The following is a 24803-nucleotide window of genomic DNA, read 5'->3' on the forward strand; positions in this document are numbered from 1 at the left end:
ACGAATATATCTGATCAGGCCCCGGAGATTTGTCTATCTTCATACGCATCAGGACCTTCAGCACATCTGCGACCATATTAACTTGCTAGGCTTTGTCCCGCACCCAGCTCGCTGCAGCTTTCACAACCTATGACAACCTCAGTCTAACGGGTCTCAACCCAAATCGCCATCAATTACAGTATTTGTCGAGATTCCCTTGGCTGATATACTGATATCTCTCACCTGTGATGTTCCTAGACCTCTAGTGACCTCCTCTTGACTACAAACAATGGGCTTTGCAGACTTGGAGGAATCTGAGTTAACAACCAAGCAAGCAGTTGAATTTCACATCACATTTTCCCAGCATTACGTTGGCCATAAGTGATAAGTGAGACAGGAGAGGTGACAATCCCGTTCACAGGTGAGGAACTGAAGCTGTTTTGGGTATCGATGGGACACAAAAGCTGGAGTAACTCAGCGGGCCAGGCAGCGTCTCTGGAGAAAAGGAACAGGTGACGCTTCGGGTCGAGACACTTCTTCAGACCTTGAATCTGTAGATTATTATAAGAGATGTACCTCAACCCTATCTGTGATAACAAATAGAAAGCCTCTCAGATTATTTTTTGAAGTTTACCTACGTTTACCTTCATAAGTCTATGCATGTCCTCCGAGAATCTGCAGAATATCACCACACCAGACCTGTTTGTTTTGGCTTCAAATGCTAAATGAATTTATTGAACAATAAACACAGAAATAAATAGAAGCAAATAATGGATTTATTTAGAATTTATGTCAACTGTTATTTCCTGTAAAGAAAATAATAAATTTGAAATATTAAACTGTAAATTTCTAACATTAAACCTGTATAATTTGTTTAGATTCTTGCCAACAAGTGCTTACTGTCATAGCCTGGGGTTAGTAAAGGTTTGAGACTAATGGGTGGTATGGTGGCGCAGCAGTAGAATTGCTACCTTACAGCGCCCAGAGACCCGGATTCGATCCTGTCTTCGACAGTCTTGCCTATCTGACAGAGCAGTTTAATACAGGTCCACCACCGATTTTCCGCCACCTTCTTTATTCTGGACTAAATTACGAGATCTCACTTGAACCCCCCCCCCCCCCCCCCAGAAGTCCCCCCGAAACGTGGCATCTAGGCCAGATGAGGCGGCCGATCTCAACCTCATCGGGAATTCCGATCAACGGGTCGAATTTGCCCCGTGGCCGGGGCTCTGCAACGCCGGTCGGAGCTGGCATATATGTTCCCCGAGCCGACTTCAGCGGCCCGACTCTGTGGGCTGGTATCTTGGCGGACCGTTCCTGTACAGTTGCACTCATCTCGGAAGCCCTGACCTCTGTTGGTCTGGCAAAATGGATCTGCAGCGATGCACTGATATGTCAGTCTCAGTTTCTAAGCACAATTCAGCAAAGGAATTTGATTCCAGAACCTCGAGACTCAGTGAGAAGGGTGCTGCAGAGCTGCAGTGGAGGTTGGATTGATGCATCGTTTGCTGCAGAGCCGCAGTGGAGGGTGGATTGATGCATCGTTTGCTGCAGAGCCGCAGTGGAGGTTGGATTGATGCATCGTTTGCTGCAGAGCTGCAGTGGAGGTTGAAGGTTGGAGCATGGTTTGCTGCACAGTGCAACTACTTTTAGTAAGATGAAGCACCACTTAATTGTCAACAGACATGTCTATGGGTTTGAATGCCACAAATTCATTCTGTTACATTTACCTTGCTTTAGAGATAAAACACGGAAACAGGCCCTTCGGCCCACCGAGTCCGCACCGACCATCCATCACCCATTCACACTACATCTATGTTATCCCATTTTCCCATCCACTCCCTGCACGAGGCGCAACTTAGAGGGCCGACTAACCTACAAACCTGCACGTCTTTGCGATGTGGGAGGAAACCAGAGCACCCAGAGGAAACGTGCAAACTCACATAGACAGCCACCAAGGTCAGAATCAAACCCCGGTCTCTGGTGCAGCGGCTCTACCCGCTGAGCAATATTACTAAAAGATCTCACCATTAATTAAAGACAAAAAGCATAGAAGCTTGCCCAGTGACCAACTTAATCACTCACATACCAAGCAGCTTACAAATACCATGTTGACCGAACAGTCCTGCATCTGAACCATCACAAACTGTGTTTCCATTCAATGAAAGAGAGATCTTCTCAGGTTCACACTCCTGATTTCTTCACAGCCATGGGAAAACATGCAGGTCAGATCACGAGTAGCGGTGGTGCCCCCCGCACAAGGATAGTACAGAGGCAGAGCTAGTGGAGTTTAGAGATACAGCACAGAAACAGGCCCTTCGGCCCATCGAGTCCACGCTGACCAGCGATCCCTGGACAATGGAACTGCTGCCTCACTCCTGCAGTGACCCGGCTTCAATCCTGACCACCCCGCTGCTGTCAGCATGCAATTCTTAATTGTTAACTGTATGTTTGTGTTGTCATTTGTGAGCGGAGCACCAAGGCACATTCCTTGTATATGCACATACTTGGCCAATAAACTTATTCATTCATTCATTTCCCTGCATCATCTCCTTTGCTGCTGCATCCCAAAACCTTGCAGACTGATTTGCCACTGTGAATTGCTACCAAAATGTGGGGTGTGAGAGAGAGAGTCTGGGGGTAATGGGAAAAATAAGTATTTGTCTGAATGGATACTTGGTGCTTAACGTATGACTCTATCTACATCCAGATAATATTCCCAGACCTTGCATACCCAAGGGTTGGTAACATTAATCGAACATTAATCGAACAGTAGTGGTCAGCAAATTCATGGTAGGAGGAATGGGGATAACTGAGGACTCCGTTTATTAAAATTGAATTAAAATTGGAAGCTGGAATTCTGATGGAATTGGTTGTTCAAATGTCTGTCTCTACGGAGTTTGTGTTTCACATTTTTTTGTTCTACTGGTCCAATGCCGATTTTCCAGCACCCTTGGTTCCAGAGTCTTTCTGGATTATCCGCTTCCCAGAACAGAGGTCACAGCCTTGGGGGGGCCACAAAGTCAGCCGCAGAGGTTTGCTCTGGGAACTAGTGACAGGAATACTGAACACATATTGCTTGTCCATTTCTGCCTATAAGAGGACTAAATGTCCTAAACCGTCACAATTTCCCAGCTTTCCAGCAGGCCCTAGTTCAACAAATATGTCGAGTTTTCTAACAATTTAAAGCATAATTTCACTGATGCTTTGCTACAATCATTCCTACCATCCCTTTGCTACAATCACCATGTCCAAATATGTCCATCCACTGTGCACTAGGACCCCACCTGTAGTCTTGGCCGTGCTGCCCTGCCCTGCAACAAACACCATGTCTCCCTCCTCGAATGAGGATAGTGCCTGGAGATGCTCAGCAGGTCAGGCAGCATCTGTGGAGAGAGAAACAAGAGTTAACATTTCAGGTCAGTGACCTTTCAATAGAACCTCCAAGTTAATTCCACCTTGAACAGAGCAAGGTGTGCTGATCAATGTCTAACTGGTAAAACAATGCTTGCAGTTACACACATGGCACATGAAGTGAGATGGCCCCTGGCGATGGTAATACCTGATGGGAATTACTAACTGCATTCAGCACTGTAGCATCACACGTCAATCTGTCTGACACAGGCTTGTGGTTGCACTGTTCTGCATCAAACCTGCAGTTGGCACACATGCAACAAAAGATTTTCACTGTACCTTAGTACAATGAAAATAAACCAAACGGAATCTGAATGCTCACCATCATCTTTACCATTATCTTTGCCTTTGTCCCTCTTGTCCTTCTTTGCCTTTTTCCCCACAGTCTCCTCTCCAGCGGAAATACCAGCGACTGGCGCAGTGGGGAGGCTGCAAATGCCTGGCACCAGGCTGGCCCCTGCAGGCACGCTGTACACAGTGGGGGCAACTCCCGCACAAGTGCCTCCTGCCAGCTCAGTCGCATCAGATAAGCTCTGGTGCTGCAGCAACCTCTTTAACAGGAACCTAAGACACAGCAAGGGGAGAGAGGGAGGGAGAGAGAGAGAGCGGGAGAGAGAGAGCGAGAGAGAGATGGAGAGAGAGAGAGAGAGAAAGCGAGAGCGAGAGAGAAAGAGAGAGAGAGAGCAGGAGCGAGCAAGAGAGAGAGAGAGATAGAGAGAGAGAGAGAGAGAGAACGTCATGATAACAAAAAGTCCTGTTATATATTCACAATATGAATGCACACTGTCTTTTTTCCCAGGTAAGTAGAATCAAAAACTAGGGGGAAAAATTAGGGCAGCATGGTGGCGCAGCGATAGAGTTGCTGCCTTACAGCGCCAGAGACCCGGGTTCCATCCTGACTACGGGTGCTGTGTGCACAGAGTTTGTACGTTCTCCCCGTGACCACGTTGGTTTTGTCCAGGTGCTCCGGTTTCCTCCCAGACTTCAAAGACATACAAGTTTGTAGGTTAATTTGCTTCAGTAAAATTGTAAATTGTCCCTCGTGCGCGTGGGATTGCGTTAGTGTGTGGGGATCGCTGATCGACGTGGATTCAGTGGGCCGAAGGGCCTGTTTTCATGATGTATCTCTGAACTAAACTAAATCGAGGGCTTAAGGTGAGACGGGAAATATTGAATATAGATACTATATATGCACCCATATATATGGAACAAGCTGCCAGAGGAGATAGCCGAGGCAGGTACAATAACATTTGACATGTGGACAGGTACATGTATAGGAAAGGTTTAGAGGGACTGGTTTCTTTGTGCAAATTGTTTTGGCAATCTAAAATAAACCTTTATATTTAATGATTTAAAATTGGAAGCTGGAATTCTGATGGAAGTTGATCAACTGACTGTCTCTACAGAGTTTGTGTTTCACATTATTTTGTTCGACAGGTCCAACACCGATTTTCCAGTACCCTTGGTTCCAGAGTCATTCTGGATTATCTGTTTTGCCATACCAACAGTGGTCACGATCTTGGTGGGGGGGCAACATCCTGGTGAATCTCCTCTGCACCATCTCCTACGCTATCACAACTTTCATATAGTGTGGTGAGCAGAAATGCACACTGTACTCCAATTGAGGCCTGACCAATGTTTTATAAAACTGTAACATTGGTCTTCCTGCTCTGGTATTCAGTGCTCTAACTCAGGAAGACCAGTAACTCATATGCCTCTTAACCATGTTATCTACCTGCACTGCCACATTTAAGGATCTGAAGTTGTACGGCAAGCTTCCTCTATTCCTTGAAGATAGACAAAAATGCTGGAGTAACTCAGCATCTCTGGAGGAAAGGAATTTTCTCTAGAGATGCTGCCTGACCCACTGAGTTACTCCAATGTTTTGTGTCTATCGTGTTGTGTCTACCAGCATTAACAGTTCCTTCCTACATATTCCATTTATTCTTCAATTCCCTCGGAGGGGTAGGCCATACATAGTACATATCCTAGCCTCATCAGTACTGCTGGATCACATCCAATTTATCAGGGTTAAACTCCACCTGCTATTTCTCAGCCCATTTCACCAACTCATCGATATCACCCTGTAACCTGACTACCGGCCACACTGTCAAACACCTTGTGTCAACTGGGAACTTACGGATCACGCTGCCTACATCCAAATCATTCAGATAAATTAGAAAGAACAGGGATCCTAGCAACAATCCCTGTGAAATACCACTAGTCACAGCCATCCAATCACCAAATGCTGGAGTAACTCAACGGGTCATGCAGCATTCCTGGAGAACTTGGGTAGGTGACGTTTTGGGTGGGACCTTTCTTCTCACTGATTGCAAAGGTGCGAAGCACCCCTAATGTTACCCGTAATGTTACCCACCCATGTTCTCCAAGAGATGCTGCCTGACCCGCTAAGTTACTCCATTATTTTGTGTCTTTCCTTGGTAAATCAGCATCTGCAGTTCCTCATTTCTACCTGTACGATCACCCTCTGTCTCTTACTGCCAGGCTAATTTTGGATTAAAAATGTGGCCATTAGGGCAGATGAGGTGACCGATCTCAACCTCATTGGGACCACCGAGCCCACGCTGTTTATGTATGTGCTGTTATGTTTGTGTGCCATTGTATGTTCATTTCTTCGTACCTGAACTGATGTACAGCACTTTGGTCAACGTGGGTTGTTTTTAAATGTGCTATACAAATAAAATTGACTTGACTTGACTTACACTAGTTCGATGTTATCCCACTTTCGCATTCACTTCCTGCACACTAGGGGGCAATTTAGAGAGGCCAATTAACCTACAAACCCACATGTCTTTGGAACATTTGGACACCAGAGAACACAGACGAAACCCATGCGGTCACAGAGAGAACACAGAGAGAAACTCAGACAAATAGCATCCGAGGTCAGGATTGAACCCTGGTCTCTGCGCGGCAGCAGCTCTACCAGCTGGTGCAGGTGGGATGGAGAAGATTCAGTGGAAGAGTTAAAAGTCACGCGTGAGAAAATAGGTTACAGGAAAATAAGTGGTTGCGGGTAATTGATGCGATTGCTTTGAGCCAGCATAAACTCATTGGGCTGAATGGCCTCCTTCTCGGTCACAAGGAAACACGAAGAGTGGAGGACAGCAGTAGCAATATAGTTAAGCAGTAACAGGTCAGTAGAAAGTACGAGCTGAATAGCTTGATTTTCAGCCACAGGATTGGTGGCACAGCGGTAGATTTGCTACCTTACAGCGCCAGGGATCCCAGTTCGATCTTAACTAAGGGGGCTGTCTGAGCGGAGTTTGAATGTTCTTCCTGTGACCTGTGTGGGCTTTCTTCAGGATCTCCGGTTTTGTCCCACACTCCAAAGACGTACAGGTTTGTAGGTTAATTGGCTTAGTAAAATTATAAATTGTCCCTAGTGTGTTTAGGATAGTGTTAGTGTGTGGGAATCGCTGGTCGGCACGGACATGTGGGCCGAAAGGCCTGTTTCCGTGCTGTATCTTTAAATTAAACTAAACCAAACTAGGCAGCTGAGGTATAACGTTTGGTTCTGTCATATAACAGTACACCCTACCTTCTTTCCTCTTTGGTTCGGAAAAACTTCAGCTCCATGTAAGCAATTTCATCGCACAGAGCAGCATTCTCCTGAAACAAAGTCATTGTACCAATAAGCAAACACACAACCACTTTATTCCTTGAATAACTAGCAATGCACTAACTTGGACAGTGCTGGGATATGCCGGTTAATGCCACAAGGCTATAATGTGATAGTTACATTTCTAAGAAAGCTTGCTTTATAGAAAACTGTATTAATATGACAACTGTGTCAACAGGGGCAAGAGGGTTGGGGCGAGAGAGTATCACTCACAGATCCTGCAGGATTTTCAATACTAAAGGTCTTTATTTTTGTTGCTGCAAGCTAAAAATACCAAATTCTGAATATTACATTAAGTGGAACTGCACAACTGTTAATAGAAGTGATTGCTTATAATTTTCAATGGTCACTCATGTCAAAGTATTAGCTGTGTTTTTCAAGGATAATGGCACCTGATTACTACGAGTGATCACCTGGAAACAGTTCTTCCCCCCCACTCCTATTCTGTTTAAATCCAGGACAGCTTTTTCCCTGTTTGTCAATTTCCATAGTAACTTTGAAGTTAGCCCTGGTTCCTGAACAAAATTGCATGATAACCAAGTTGGCTCATTGTCAACCATGCTCTTCATACATCAGAGGCATTTTAACCAGTTGGTGCCATGGAAACTTGCGAGAGCAGAACCGCCTGCACCCATCCATCTGACCAACATCCTGACACAGCCAGTGAACGGCTGCATTTACACGAGGCAGAAGCATCATCAGAACCACACAATGAAGTGCGCATTATTCTCTTCTACTCACAAAAATCAAGTCTCACCTTTCATTGCCCATCTAGACGATTATTAGCCTCATTCAATTGACAGACAGCAACAGTTCTGCCAATTTAGACAAATTGGACATCAACTCCTTCCTGAGCCATTTCCTTGCTCTTTCCCCGAGATTCTGCAAAATTACTCTCTTGCCAATTCCCTTTGGAGGGCACCAACTGACTATCTCCAGGCTGTAAAAATAAGAGATTCTAACTACCCTAAATTATGCAGCAGAGTTGCTGCCTGACAGCAGCAGAGACCCAGGTCCGATGCTGACTATGGGTACTGTCTGTACAGAGTTTGTACGTTCTCCCTGTGACCACGTGAGTTTCCTCCAGGTGCTCCAGTTTCCTCCCACATTCCAAAGACGTGTAGGTTTGTTGGTTAATTCACTTCTATAAATTGTTCCTAGTGTGGAGGATAGTGATAGTGTACGGGGTGATTTTTGGTCGGTGTGGACTCGGTGGGCCAAAGGGCCTGTTTCCACGCTGTATCTCTAAACTAAACTAAAATGTTTCTCCAAACCGCCTCCCCTGTTTCTGTTGTCAAATTCCCTTTTATATCTGTGAGCAGGTGGGCCTGAAGATAACTTATAGATCTGAATACACAAGGCACTGGAGCCAGGGGAGTTGGTGGGTATGTAAGTGGTATGGGTATTGGGGTCTCACAGCAACTGGGTGACCAGCAACATGCCTCTCACATAATATGCACTCATCCAGAAACTGTTTATAGCCAAAACTGAAGATTCTTACTTTCATAGTTCTAATTCACACCTTCCTAGGTATGAAATGGTCATGCAATGTGACCACACAGACTCCAAAAGAGCCACTCATCCAAGTGCCCTGCCACAGCACTAAACTTCTTCCATAAGGTGTTTGTGCTTCACCTCCCGTGGTGTCTCCTGAATTACAGTGAGCAAGAGAATATGGTGGAAATGGGAGCACCACCTTAGAGAGTGCATGACTAACCAAGCTCAAGCCTGTTGGACAGGACCAAAGACGTACAGGTTTGTACGACAACAGACAACGTGCCGTTCAGGCAGCCACGGTGGCGCAGCGGTATGTCTTTGGAGTGTGGGAGGAAATTGGAGATACCGGAAAAACCCCACACGGGGAGAACATATAAAATCCATTCAGACAACAGACAACGTGGCGTTCAGGCGGCCACGGTGGTGCAGCAGTAGAGTTGCTGCCTTATAGCACTTGCAGCGCCGGAGACCTGGGTTCGATCCCGACTACCGATGCTGTCTGGACAGCGTTTGCATGTTCTCCCCGTGACCATATGGATTTTCTCCTAGATCTTTCTTTCCTCCCACACGCCAAAGACGTACAGGTTTGTAGGTTAATTGGCTTGGTGTACGTGTAAATTGTCTCTATTGTGTGTAGGATAGTGTTAATGTGCGGGGATCACCAGTCGGTGCGGACTCGGTGGGGCAAAGGGCCTGTTTCCTTGCTGCATCTCTCAACTAAACTAAACATCTGTAATCAGAATCAAACCCGGGTCTCTGGCGCTGTGAGGCAGCAACTCTACCGCTGCACTACCATGTTCTGCATCTTTTGAATTTTTGCTGCATTGAGATCATGGGTATAATTTTGTGGAGCCAAATCTTCAGCTCCCATTTCCCCTCCTCCTGCTGTTGTTACCAATTCTTTGGAGCCTCATGAAACTGCTGATCTACAGACTACCAAAGGCAGCACAATCTGAGCAACAAGGCAGCTGGTGAAAATACTCACAAATATGAGGGCTTTCACAGTCTTCCGCAGTCGGAGGTACTTGGCTTTGTACTTCTCGTTCAGGGCCTTCTTCAGGACTTTCTTTGGTTTAGGTTTGGAGTCTTGGAACATGGAAGGGGAAGGAAAGTTGGAGAGATGATCCATCAGCTGGGGATTAGGATACTCTGTCGGGGTGGTCACGGGCACGAGGAAAGACTGGGCCGTGTAGGTCTGAAGGAGCTGCTGGTGTTCCTTTTCCATCTGGAAGACAAAGACAAACATGATTACACTGTGCCGAGTACAGAGAGCAGCAAAACCTCAAGGGCACACATTCCCGTACCTAAAGTGAGAGGGGAAATAGTTAATACAAACCTGAGAGGCAAGGCAGCAACTCGATCACTGCTCCACCTTGCCACCCTATAATAAGCAAACTGAACACGACACTCCTTGTGCAGCCTCACCAACATCTTGTGCAAGCGTACTGGTAGTGTACACACTGCAGTTATAGTGCACTGGTAGCAGATTTAAAAGAAACATTGAAAAATAGGTGCAGGAGCAGGCCATTCAGCCCTTCGAGCCATTCAATGTGATCATGGCTGATCATCCAAAATCAATACCCTGTTCCTGGTTTTTCCCCATATCCCTTGATTCCTTTAGAACTAAGAGCTAAATCTAACTCTCTCTTGAAAACATCCAGTGAATTGGCCCCCACTGTCTTCTATGGCAGAGAATTCCACAGAATTACAACTCTCTGGGTGAAATAAAAATCCTCATCTCAGTCCTAAATGGCCAACTCCTTACTTATAAACTGTGACCCCTGGTTCTGGACTCCCCCAACATCGGGAACATGTTTCCTGCATCTGGCCTGACCAATTGAAAAAGTTAATGGCTATTAACTTTGCATGATGGGATGGTTGGCCATTGTCTGCAAACCTGTTTGTATGCTTTTGGGGCTTCTATATTGTTGAAAGTGGAGGAATGTTAATTGCTCATAAGGATGTGTCTGGTAGCTGAAACTTACAATCCCTGGAAACCATAGAAATGATAAAATGGTAGAATGAATGAACAGGATGAGCCTGAACTTTGGGTCCTGAATAGCTGATGTTTGCAAAATGTTGCCTTCTATTTGTAAAACGGATTTCCAGTGAGGAAATGCCTCATCAATGCCTCCCGGGGAAGCGGAAGAGAACAAAGGACAAACACATCCATGCAATGAAAGTAACACAGGGGAATGGACGTACCTGCAGAGCAAACACTCCATTTTTGTTTTCCAACCTCTTGAATCGTCTGCTGCCTTTCTGAGTCTGTAATAGAGCAGCAGAGATAGTCACACTGAACACATTCTCAGCTAGAGCATGCACAAAGGGGATAGACCACTGACAATCATTTTAAATAAGTTTTGATGTATATGTATGCATGTATACAGATGCTCCCCGTCTTACGATGCTTCAACTTACGATATTTCAACTTTGCGATGGTGCTCTCAGTGAGCCACAGCTCGCTTCCGGCTACATGATGAGATGTATTAAATGCATTTCGACTTACGATATTTTCGGTTTCCGATGGGTTTCTCGGAACGTAACCCCATCGTAAGTTGAGGAGCACCTGTACATATATATAAAATAGACACACTCACAAACACACATACACATGCCAAGTCCCTGACCCCCGTTATGTTCCTGATTAATGGGACTGCAAATGCTGGATTCTAGAGCAACTAAGCAACTGCTCAGTGGGTTCAGCAGCTTTTGTGGATGGTCAACATTTCAGGCCGAGACCCTGCAACAGGGCCGACAAGCTTTGACCATTATTCTGCCTCAACAAATGCTGCTCAACCCATTGAGTTCCTCCAGCAGTGTGTTTTTTGCTGTCGACACAGGGAGGCTTCAGCGATGATATTGCTACTGAATGCCAAGGGTAGGTGGCCACATGATTTCTTGGTTGCGTTGGTCGCTGCCCAGCACATTTGTGCTGTGAATGTAACATAGTCACAGTGCGAGTAGTGCGTTCGGCAGAACGCACCATGGGAACTACACTCGCCCCCCTGCAGAACCTATACATCAGGAGGTGCAGATCCAGAGCAAGCAAGATTATGAGGGACCCCTGCCACCCCAGCAACGGACTGTTCCAGATGCTACGGTCAGGCAAACGCCTCTGCTGTCACGCTGTGAAAACGGAGAGGATGAGACGGAGTTTCTTCCCACAGGCCATCAGGACTGTTAACTTTTATAACTCCAGGGACTAAATTTTGTTTCTCTATATTAACTTTATTAACTTTATTTATTTGTTGTAACTGTAATTCTTTTTTGTGCACAATCCGCAGGCATTGCCACTTTCATTTCACTGCACATCGTGTCTGTGTATGTGACAAATAAACTTGACTTGACTTGAGTCATACAGTGTAGAAACAGTCCCATCGGCCCAACCTGCCCCATCTGCTTGCATTTGGCCCATATCCCTCTAAACCTATCCTATCCATGTACCTGTCCAAATGTTTCCTAAACATTGTGCTAGTATCTGCCTCAATTACCTCCTCCGTCAGTTTGTTCCACACACCCATCACCCTTTGTATGAAAAAGTTACCCCTCTGGTTCCTCTTAAACCTTTCCCTCCTTAGCTTAAACCGATGTCCCCTACTCTGTGCGTTTACCTGATGTATTCCTCTCACAATTTTGTACACCTCTTTAAGATTTCATGATAGAAGGAAGGTGAAGCAGCTGATCATAGTGGGTGGTTGGACAGGGGCCTCAACAACAATCTGACGGTCTCCACCTGAAACGTCACCCATTCCTTCTCTCCCGAGATGCTGCCTGTCCTGCTGAGTTACTCCAGCATTCTGTGTCTATCTTTGGTGTGATCCAGCATCTGCAGTTCCTTCCGACACATACCTATTCCTTGCGTTATCTTGAAACATTTAATTTGATCATCAAGAAACTTTTAATATCGTTAGATACAAATGTATTTTCATCCATCTTTCCACTTTCATATTGGGATATTCATAGAAATCCCAGGGCCTCAGTCTAGTCCCTCTCATGGGAAATATCATCCTTTCTGTGGTCAGGGGACCAGAAACCATTCCATGGCCACTGTGCTCAACCCACCATGCTGGGACACTACAAACAGCACCTTTGACTGGAGGAAATGAATGCCGTGTTGGTGTAAATTTAAACAGAAATAAATCTAACAAATACCCACCTCTCGATAGAGAACAGCTTCCAGGCTGGATTTAGAGCTAGAAGGATGGAAGAGATGACACTCAGTCAATAAATTAATGTACTTCACACTGACATTGGTACAGATTCTCTACATTTTGGCAGCAGAATGGGAATACTGAAAAAGGTCTCCACCAAGCCCTGATAAGGACTCAATGCGGCAAATGGCCTCTTTCACTGTCTTTACAACCCCATGATTGAGGCCAGTCAGCCTCACAAGTCTACTCCACCATTCAATAAGATCATGCCTGATAAACACTGCCCAATTCACTATAATCACTGATGCTTTACCAAATAGAAATCTATCGCAGCCTTAAGTGGAATCAAACATTATGCCTTACAGTGGACAGATACGGCGTGGAAACAGGCACTTCAGCCCACCGAGTCCACACTAACCTGCGATTACCTCATACATTATCACTATTATACATACGAGGGACAATTTACAATTTTTTAACCAAACTCAATTAACTTACAAACTTGTATGTCCTTGGAGCGTGGAAGGAAACCAGTGTACCCAGAGAAAACCTACGCGGTCACGGGGAAAACGTACAAACTCAGCAGAGACAGCACCTGTAGTCAGGATCGAACCCAGGTCTCAGGCGCTGTAAGGCAGCAACTCTACTGCTGCTCACTGTGCTGACCCCTTAGTTCTGACGACGCAATTCTCTGAAAGAAGAAACCCTTTCTGACCTCAGTCTTGTGGATGTGCCCATGCTCTAGAATCCCCCATCCCCACCGAGAAGAAAGTCTCTCAGCGTATGCCCTGTCTACCCCACAGCACCACAAAAGTTTAACAAGATTGGCCCTCATTCTTCTAAACTCCAATGAGTGAAGACCCACTTGTTTAATTTACCTGCTTGGCCGTCCACTCACACCCAGGATCATTGTACTGAACCTTGTCAATTGTAAATTGTCCCTAATGCGTAGGATAGTGCTGGTGTATGGGGATCGCTGGTTAGCATGGACTCTGTGGGCCGAAGGGCCTGTTTCCACGCAGTATCTCTAAACTAAACAGGGGACCTAAGATGCTCGCAATATTATAGACATGGGTTTATTTAATTTGCATTAGTTTCCTATTTTTAGACTGCAACCAAACTGAAATAATGACCAGCAATATATTATTCTTTCTTATTCTTCTGCCGTTCACGTGTTTTGTGCACAAGGACCCCCAACTACAGCTTTCCACAGTTTTTTTGTATTGAAATAATGCTGTTTAAGAGCATAGAACAGTGGAGCACAGAAACAGGCCTTTGGCCCACAATGTCTGTGCCAAACATGATGCAAAAATAAATTATCAATGATAACATAATAACATAATCTCATCTGTACTCACATTTTCACCTGTGAAAATGGTTCTGACCATCTGTCCTATCTAGGCCTCTGATACTTTTATTTACTTCTATCAGATCTCCGCTCAACCAATGGCATTCCAGATAAAACAATCCAGGTCTGTGAAACTCTCCTGGAGCCAGTACTCCCTAATCCAGACAGCATTCTGGTAAAGATCTCTGCACCCTCTCCAAAGCCTCCACACTCCAAATATCACATGCTGTTCCTCCAATTTGCGATTAGCCTCACTCCGTCAACAGAGGAGGCTTAGGACTGAAAGGTCAGCGTGCGAATAGGAAGGGGAGTTAACCCACAACTATCTCGACAACATTTCTTCCCTCTAATGGTGGGACTCTATCCCCTACTCCCAATTCTTCCGTCTTCGCCGCATCTGCGCCCAAGGTGAGGTGTTACATACCAGGACATCTGAGATGTTCTCATTATCTAGGGAACTGGGCTTCCCGTCATCCATCATAGATGAGGCCCTCACACATGTCTCCTCGGTACCCTGCAGCTCCACCCTTGCTCCCATTCCCCTAGTCACAATGAATCCCCCTAGTCCTTACCTTCCACCCTATCGGCCGTTGCATACAACACATAATCCTCCAACATTTTAGCCACCTCCAACAGGATCTCATCATGAGTCACATCTTCCCAGCTCCACCCCTTTCTGCCTTCCGCAAAGACTTCCCTCCGCAACTCCCTGGTTGACATCCCTTCCCACCCAAACCACCCCCTCCCCAGGTACCTTCCCCTGCAACCACAGAAGATGCCACATCTATCCCGAGACCTCCTCCCTCGACTCTGTCCAAGGATCCCGACAGTCCTTTCAGGTTAGGCTGAGGTTCACTTACACTTCCTCCAACCTCATCTACTGTATTCAAGATGTGGACTCTTACACATCGGTGAGAAAAAACATAGATTGGGCCATCGTTTTGTTGAACAACTTTGATCAGTCCGCCTGGACTTACCTGATCTCCCGGTTGCCAAACACTTTAATTCCCCTTCCCATTCCCACACTGACCTTTCTGTCTCAGGTCTCCTCCATTGTCAGAGTGAGGCCCAGTGCAAATTGGAGGAACAGCATCTTATACCTCGCTTGGGAAGCTTACAACACAATGGTTGAATAACTCAAGTAACCCCTCCCTCTCTCTCCATCCCTCCCCCACCCAAGTCGTACCAGGTTCCCGTTCTCACATAGCAAACAGCTAACAATGACCTTTATCATCTTTCCTTTATCATTTTTACTTTTTTTGCATATCTTTCATTCATTTGTTCTATATTTCTCGACATCACTGTCTATAGATGTCATTTCCCTTTCCCCTAACTAGTCCGAATAAGGGTCTCGACCCAAAACCTGGGTGTTACTCCAGTATTTTGTGTCAGCATCTACAGTTCCTTCCTACCATACATCTTCTATCTTCTTGTGTTGCTACTTTCAAGGAGCTATGTACCCCGATCCCAAGATCCCTCTGCACATCAGTGCTGTTAAGTGTTGTAAGTAATTGTATACTTTCCAGTTGCATTTGAACTCCCAGAGTTTAATACCTCCTTGCTCGCACTAATCTCCATCGGCTATTGCTGCACCCATTTCTGTAATTGATCTCCATCCCGTTGCATACTTTGATAGCTTTCCTCACTGTCCACAACTCCAGCAATCTTGCATTTGTCTGCAAAATTACTAACTAATGCAATCTACGTTTACGTCCAAGTCATTTATATACATCACAAATAACAGATCCGCAGCAAGAATAACACTCTTCCACCACAATGCTGCCTTCTATGAGTAAGCCAGTTCTGAATCCATACAACCCAGTCACCATGAATCCAGTCCCTCTCAATCTCCTAGATCAGCACACCAAAGGGAACTTTATCAAATGCTTTACTAAAACTACATAGACCACATCCACCACCTGATCCCCTCTGACTCCTTCGCCACCTCCTCAAAATACTCAATCAAGTTAGCGAGACACAACCTGCCATCTGAGTGTCCCTAATTAGCCCATTCCCTTCCAAATGGGAGGAAATCTTATCCTTTCTAAAGGCTTCCCTACCACTGACGCGAGGCTCTCCGGCCTATAGTTCCTTGGAGTATCTCTACTTCCTTTCTTTGGAATGTTCTTATAAAATGAGCAACCTTGGACTTTGCCATATTTTACAGCATTTGCCAAATTTTGCCCCTTCGCCTGTTTAGTTTAGAGATATAGCGTGGAAACAGGCCCTTCGGCCCACCCGGTTCGCGCTGACCAGCGATTCCCGCATATTAATACTATCCTACACACACTAGGGACAATTTTTACATTTACCAAGCAATTAGCCTGCATACCTGTACGTCTTTGGAGTGTGGGAGGAAACCGAAGATCTCGGAGAAAACCCATGCAGGTCACAGGAAGAACGTACAAACTCCGTACAGACAGCACCCATAGTCAGGATCGAACTCGGGGCTCCGGCGCTGCATTCGCTGTAAGGCAGCAACTCTACCGCTACGACTTGGGTCTCTGGCGCTGTGAGGCAGCACCTCTGCCTCTGCGCCACCGTGCCACACCTATCCCATCATTACATCGCTGTAAATACACTCCTTGCAACTCACATTCCCATTTGTTTCTGGCGACATGTTCACTTTCTGTGGTGTATTTACCATTTTGAGTTTTTGAGTTTTTGTGTTTTGGCAGCTGAGCCTTGCCGTAGTTCCGGGTATAAAGCATTGTGGGATACCTGTATTACACTCTCTGGTGGTGTTGAAGTAAAGCAGCCATATGTTGTATGCTAACCCGTCTCACTCGTCGATTCTTATCATAATACACCACAGTTAAAGTTGGCGACGAGGATGGGATAAAACAAGCAGAAAATGCCTATGATAGGTTCCATAGGGGAGTTCGCCCCGAAGACAGAGTCTTGGTCGGTGTATGTGGAACGTTTAGAGCAGTTTTTTGAGGCTAACGACATTGCAGTGGAGAAGCAAGTGGCTACTCTGTTAAGTGTGATGGGAGCATCTACATATGGTCTGTTAAGGAACCTGGTGCAGCCGCTGAAGCCAAAAGATAAGTCCTACGACGACATTGTGAACATTCTAAAGACTCATTTTGAACCCAAGCCGTTGCTTATTGCGGAGAGATTCCGCTTTAACCGATGCAACCAGCGGGCGGACGAGTCTGTGACCAGTTACGTTGCGGAGCTGAAACAGTGTGCAGTTAACTGTGAGTTTGGAGCGACGTTGAACGAGACGCTCCGGGACCGTTTTGTCAGTGGGATTTGTAACGAGGCAAGCCAGCGCCGGCTGTTGTCGGAGTCCAACCTGACTTTTGCACGGGCATTTGAAATCGCCCTCAGCATGGAGACTGCGGAGAGAGACACGCAGCAGCTGCGGGGACACGAGGTACGTCGGAACCAAGTGCATAAAGTGGATGCGCACACGGCTAAGCAAACGGGGAGGAACTGCCATAGATGTAACGGCAGAAATCACAGCCCACAGGTGTGTCGCTTTAAAGACGCAAAGTGTTACAACTGTGGTAAAACCGGGCATATTAAAAGGGCATGCAGAGGAAAAGTGGCGGCAGCACCGACACAGAGCAGATATAAACGACAGACTGATAAAAACACAAAGTATGTGGAGGCAGAAGAAATAGTGTTGCCCATGTTTTCATTAGTAAATGGCAACAACTGTAAACAAGCATACCGGGCATGTTTTGTGGTTAATGGCAAAGAAGTCAAACTAGAAATTGACACCGGAGCTGCCGTGAGCATCATCTCAGAGGAGCTGTTTCAGACCACCTTTTTAAAGCAACCACTAGGGCTTGCTGAAGTCACACTGAAGACATACACAGGGGAGGTTATTCCTGTGTTGGGACAGTTTGAAGCCACTGTCAAATATGAGAGTCAGAGTGAGCAGCTACCAATGATTGTGGTAAAGGGAGCAGGACCAGCTTTGTGTGGAAGGAACTGGTTAAAAAAGCTCACCTTAAACTGGAAAGAAATTAAACATGCCAGTGACAAGTCTCATCAGGAAGACATAAAGCATATTAAGGAGATGCCTCACCTGACATCAATACAGGATGTACTGGAGTTACACGCTGAAGTGTTTAAAGATTAACTTGGCACTCTGCGTGATGTCAAAGCAACAATTCTGGTGGAACCAGGGGCCCGCCCAAAGTTTTGCAAAAGCCGTCCACTGCCATTTGCCATGAAAGCACGAGTGGAGGCTGAATTGGACCGACTGGAAAAGGCCAACATAATCACTCCAGTCAAACATAGTGAATGGGCAGCACCCGTTGTTCCGGTTGAAAAAAAGGACCATACCATCCGTCTGTGTGGAGATTACAAACTCACTGTAAACCAAGCTACCACCAGAGACTTATCCCTTGCCACGGATAGAGGAGCTGATGGCAACCCTCAGTGGAGGAAAGGTGTTTTCAAAGATCGACCTCGCCTCAGCGTACCAGCAGGTACTTCTGGAGGATGAATCAAAAAACTGTTGACCATTAACACACACCGAGGCTTATTTGTCTATAACAGACTGGCTTTTGGTGTGAGCGCAGTACCCTCCATCTTCCAAAGAATCATGGAGAACCTCATGAAAGATCTGGATGTAGTGGTGTATCTGGATGATCTCCTCATCACAGGAAAAACTGAACGAGAGCATCTGCAAAACCTGCATAAAGTGCTACAGAGACTGCAGGAGAGCGGACTGAGAGTCAGGGAGTCAAAGTGTGAGTTTGGAAAGAAACAAATCGAATACTTGGGTCATGTGTTAAACAGCCAGGGCATTCAGCCATCACCGGAGAAAGTCAGAGAAATAAAGGATGCACCAGCCCCCACCTGTGTGAAAGAGCTGAGAGCTTTCTTGGGACTAGTGAATTATTATGGACGGTTCATGCCCAACCAAAGCACCGTGCTTGCTTCCCTGTACAGGTTGCTGAAAGACCAGGAGTCGTGGGAGTGGAAAAGTCGAGAACAGAAAGCTTTTGACAAGTGCAAATCGCTGCTCACAAGTGACAAGATCCTGGTGCACTATGACCAAAAGCTTCCTCTCACTCTGGCCTGTGACTCCTCAGTGTATGGCATTGGAGCTGTCATTCAACACAAAATGCCTACAGGGGAGGAGCGCCCCATCGCCTTCTCATCACGCACATTATCCCCTGCTGAGAAGAAATATTCTCAGATTGAGAAAGAGGGACTGGCGCTCATTTTTGGTGTAAAGAAGTTTCACCAGTACCTGTGGGGGAGGAAATTCAAACTTGTGACTGATCACAAACCCCTGCTAACACTGTTTGGAGAACACAAAAGCCTGCCCACCATGGCTGCAGCTCGAATCCAAAGATGGGCAATGATTCTCTCTGCCTATGATTATCACATTGAGTACTGTGCTTCAGAGAAACATGGTAATGCAGATGGCCTCCCAAGAGTTCCGCTGCCTGACACAAACGACGCAGGGACCACAGCCGTCACTGACAGCGTATACACACTGTTAACTAAACATCTTGAGCAGGCTCCACTGAACGCAGACCAAGTGGTACGTGCAACACGCACAGACAACGTGTTGTCAAAGGTGCTGAAATTTGTCATGGACGGCTGGCCTGCTGAAGTGGATGAGACTCTGAAAGCTTTCCACACACGTAGATGTGAACTTTCAGTAGAGCGAGGATGTGTCCTGTGGGGCACCAGAGTGGTGATTCCTGAAAAGTTGAGAAAAACTGTGTTAAAGGAGCTGCATTCTGGCCATCCAGGAATTGTGAAAATGAAAACACTAACACGCAAGTACGTATGGTGGCCTAAAGTTGATGCAGAGGTGGAGCAAGTTTGCAGAGCATGTGAGTCATGTCAATTGGAGCAAAGGATGCCTCGTCAGGTGCCTTTGCATCCATGGGAATTTCCTGGCCAGAGCTGGAAAAGACTACACATAGACCTTGCTGGTCCATTTTTGGGACACACTTTCATGTTGGTGGTGGAAGCTTACTCCAAGTGGTTGGAGGTGTTTAAAATGTCTAGCATCACATCACAAGCCACTATCACACGACTGAGAAGACTGTTCGCAGCTTATGGATTGCCGGAGCACATTGTCACGGATAATGGAACGCAGTTCACGTCAGAGGAGTTTAAAAACTTCATGCAGCAGAATGGAATCCTTCATTCTACAAGTGCTCCTGGTCACCCTGCCTCGAATGGCCTGGCAGAACGGTACGTTCAGTCATTCAAGGGTGGAATGAAAAAGCTGACACACACCGCAATGGATGTGGAGGACAGGGTCTCCCTCTTTTTGATGCAGTATCGCACCACACCAAACTGCACTACTGGTCAGTCACCCGCTGACCTGTTTCTGAACAGACACGTGCGCACCCGTCTGGATTTCATCCGTCCGGACACAGCAGCCGCTGTTCGTAAAAAACAGTACAAGCAGAAGTTTCACCATGACCTCCGTGCAGCAGACAGGTGTTTCTCAGTGGCTGACCCAGTGTATTTATACAATACGGCTGGGGGAGGACGCAAATGGATTCCTGGAGTCATAGTGGATCAAACAGGACCGGTGTCTTACAAAGTACAAGGAGGAGACACCGACATCACCTACAGGAGACATGGAGATCAGCTGAGATTCAGAGTCATGGGAGATGGACTGGATCAGGACACTGAAAACTCAACCACTGACACTTCTGCACCGAGCCAACCCGCACAGCCGGAGGACATGTCATCATGCAGGGACTGTGGACTGTGCAGCTGCTGCGCCGCTGAGTCCACGCCGATCATCAAGGGTCAGGAAGCCTCCAGACCGCTATGTCCCTTAAGCTTCATTTTAAAAAAAAGGGGGAAATGTTCGGCATGAAGGACTGTTTAGTTGTTTAAGTTGTTTTCATTAATATGAACACACAGATGGACTGAGACTTGTTAAAATTACAAGAGGGTCTCTAGTGATAACAAGTAACTTTGCATAGTAGTAACTTTGAGAATGGTTATTGTTAGTAATAAGGCACTTGCTAATTTCAGTTATTTAAGATTACCTTCATTTTAAAAAGGGGGTAATGTGGTGTATTTACCATTTTGAGTTTTTGTGTTTTGGCAGCTGAGCCTTGCCGTAGTTCCGGGTATAAAGCATTGTGGGATACCTGTATTACACTCTCTGGTGGTGTTGAAGTAAAGCAGCCATATGTTGTATGCTAACCCGTCTCACTCGTCGATTCTTATCATAATACACCACACTTTCTTTCACTGTTACTCATGAACATTGTAAACAGATGTGGTCTCAGCACCAACCCCAAACTCCAAGATAGTTTGAGCACTGGTTGCTCCATAGCGTGCTGCTCTGGAAACTCTCCTGAATGCACGGTATAAATTTGTCTACTGCCTGCCCCTAACCAACGACTCTACTTCCTGAGAAGTCTTAGGAAGTTCGGCATGTCCCCAACAATTCTCACCAACTTCTACAGATGCGTCATAAAAAGCATTTTATCAGGATGCACCACAGCATGGTTTGGGAACAGCTCCATCCAAGTCCGCAAGAAATTGCAGAGAATCGGACACAGCCCAGACCATCACAAAAACCAATCTTCCTTCTATTGACTTCATCTACCCCTCACGGTGCCTTGGCAAGGGCAGCAGCTTAATCAAGGACGAGTCATGCCCTGGCCACTCCCTCTTCTCCCCTGTCCCATCAGGCAAGAGGTGTGAAAACGCACACCTCCAGATTCAGGGACAGTTTCTTACCAGCTGACTACTGAACCATCCTACCACAACTTTACTAGCTTTATCTTGCACTAAATGTTATTCACGTTGTTCCCTTTATCATGTGTCCGTACACTGTGAATGGCTCGATTGTAATCATGTATTGTCTTTCCGCTGACTGGTTAGTAGACAGTAAAAGCTTTTCCCTGTACCTCAGTACACATGACAATAAACTAAATTCAAACTCATAATTGATCTCACTTTGACTGCACCAGTCCTCCGTCCAATATCCGCTGCTTGATCTCTTTGATGTGCAGAGGTCTCCCAGCTTCCTCCAGAACAATCTGCAGCAAAAACAATTGAACCCTCTTCAGCAGCTTCGAGTGACAACATTAATATATAACAGAAAAAATAGCAGGCAAATATTACAGTGAGGAACATTCTTAGTAAAGTTCTCAGCCTTTCAACGGGGCTTGTCGCACTGGAGTAATATTACTAATTCAGTACAACAACAGACTGGTACTTACAGGACTAAGCCACCTGGTAGGATTGATGGGCATGGAGAAATTGTAAGCATATAAAAAAATATCAAAGAATTTATGATACAGGAACACAAAACATATAAAAGGACAGTACAGAAAAAGGCCCTTTGGCCCACAACGTCCTTGCCAGTCATTGATGATCTTAAGGGTCCGATCATTTACAGTTTAACACCTCACACTAATGTTGACAAGAAATGCTGTGGCTCAGGTCAGGAAAATAAAGCTTTAGATAGTCAAGATCAAGTGAATCTCCACTTCCTAAGAAGTGTTGAGAAACAACAAGAAAGCAATCAGGAGAGCTAAGAGGACATGAAATAGAGTTGGCAGGCAAGGTATAGGAACACCCCAAGAGATTCTACAGGTATATGAAGAGTAAAAGAGTGGCAAGGGAACGAATAGGTTGCCTGAAAGGTCAGCATATTCATAATAGATGGGGGAGATATTAAATTAATATTCCCATCATCTGTTTCTGATAAGAACATGGAAGCTAAGGAAATGAGGTAAAAGGGTTTTGATGTCTCAGATCATATACGAATTACCAAAGAGGGATTGGCAATTTTAAGGCCAATGAAGATGGATAAATCCCCAAGGCCTAACCAACATCCTTGGACCTTGTGGGAATTTCAGGAGCCCCATGCAGAGAGATATGGATCATTATAAGCCACAGGTGTAGTTCGAGAAGACTGGTGGTTAATGTTGTACCGTTATTTGAGGGCAGCAAGGACAAGCCAGGGAGCTATCGATCAGTGAGCCTGACGTCAGTGGCTGGAGAGGATTATTAGGGACAGGATCTAGCAGCATTTGGATCGGTACGGACTGATTAGAGATAGACTGCACTTTGTGTACTGTGTGCAGTATGGTCACCCAACTACATAAAGGATGTCATTAAGTTGAAAAGAATACAGAAAAGATTCACAGGATGTTCACTACAAAGAACTGCAGATGCTTATTTACCGAAGAGAGACAGAAAATGCTGGAGTAACTCAGTGAGTCAGGCAGCATCCCTCTACATGGATAGGCTACATAGGAGTCCGAAGAAAGATCCCAACCAGAAACCTCAGCTATCATGTTCTCCAGAGAAGCTGCCTACTCCAGTACTTTGTGTCTTTCCCAGGGCGTTACCTGGGCTTGCAGAGTTGGGTTATAGGGAGAGGTTGAATATGCTGGGACTTTTCTCTTTGGAGCATAGGAGGCCAAGGGGTGACCTTATTGAGGTGTACAAGATCACGAGGGCATTTCCCCAGGGTAGAGATAGAGGGCATTGCTTAGCATTAAGAGCAACGTACACTACAGATGAAATGTTGACCAACTGACAGCAGTTACCTGAGCAGCATCCAGCCACGTCATGCTAGGCTTGTCACTCACGTCAGTCGTTGTTTCACTTAGGGGAAGAAATCAAAATAACCACTTTATTTTGTGTTAATTTCCTCATCAATTACATGAAAATACGTTCAAAATCATCTGCACATCAAGAGTGATAACACATAGGGCAGTGGTGCAGCAGTAGAGTTGCTGCCTTACAGCGCCAGAGACTCGGGTTTGATCCTGACAATGGGTGCTGGTCCGTACAGTTTGTACGTTCTCCCTGTGAACTGCGTGGGTTTTCTCCAGGATCTCTGGTTTCCTCCTACGCCAGGTTTGTAGGTTAATTGGCTTGGTAAAATTGTAAATTGTTCCTGGTGTGTGTTGGCTAGTGTTTCCACACTGTGAGACACCATGTCTGCTTTTGGGTTTTCAAACTCTTGTGGCACAGTGGCGTAGCGGTAGAGTTGCTGCCTTAGATGCCAGAGACCTGGTTTCGATCCTGACTACGGGTACAGTCTGTATGGAGATTACACGTTCTCCCCGTGACCTGCGTTGGTTTTCTCCGGGTGCTCTGGTTTCCTCCCACACTCCAAAGGCGTTTAGGTTTGTACGTTATTTGGCTTGGTAAAATTTTCCCTGGTGTGTGTAGAATAGCGTTAGTGTGCGGGGATCGCTGGTTAGCATGGACTCGATAGGCCGAAGGGGCTGTTTCCACGCTGTGTCTCTAAACTAAACAAAACATACTTAATATTGGATAGATATTGGTGTATGGCAAGTCTAGCTTGTGATTGCAGTAAAGGAAGAGAATGAAAGGACATTTTAAATAAAAGTATCCAAAATGTCCCAAAAGCACATTATAGGCAGCAAATTGTGATCACGAATTGAATTAAGGTAAAACATAATTGCAAATTTAGACAGTAAGATCCTGCTCCATGCATCGAGCCCTGTGAACTGACACTGATGGAACGTTGTGAAGATCATTCCCGTATAAACGCAAGGGAAAGGGCTAATTAAGAAACACAAGAAGTTGCACTAAAAGTTCCAATTAAGAGAGTTTGTGGTAACTCCCCCCCCATCCATATGAAAGTACTGACGATAAAACTTACGTTTCCAGTGGTTCGCTGGTTGCAGGCAAGATGGTCACATTATCAAGGGCTGGGAAAAGGGAATAATTCCCTTGTCCATCGTGATCCATTTCAGATTCAAAATTAGAGAGGGAATTCATGGTGTCTATAGGAGATAGCGACGTCTCTGGAGAATGGCTGCTT

At 45.7% G+C, this 24803-nt stretch overlaps 1 protein-coding gene across 1 annotated transcript; it reads right to left on the bottom strand.

Moving 5' to 3' along the window:
* Positions 1–1120: 1120 nt before the first annotated feature.
* tbrg1 (transforming growth factor beta regulator 1) lies at positions 1121–24803 on the bottom strand. The gene is made up of 9 exons (XM_078428504.1): positions 24642–24803; positions 23554–23611; positions 21950–22032; positions 12690–12726; positions 10736–10798; positions 9516–9755; positions 6953–7023; positions 3716–3957; positions 1121–3365 (listed from the first exon to the last, which is right to left on the bottom strand). Exons 1-9 carry the CDS (start codon positions 24758–24760, stop codon positions 3355–3357), a joined length of 924 nt encoding a protein of 307 aa, XP_078284630.1. The 5' UTR covers positions 24761–24803; the 3' UTR covers positions 1121–3354.

This window comes from Rhinoraja longicauda, chromosome 35 (genome assembly GCF_053455715.1).
Source record: "Rhinoraja longicauda isolate Sanriku21f chromosome 35, sRhiLon1.1, whole genome shotgun sequence".
NCBI lineage: Eukaryota > Metazoa > Chordata > Chondrichthyes > Rajiformes > Arhynchobatidae > Rhinoraja > Rhinoraja longicauda.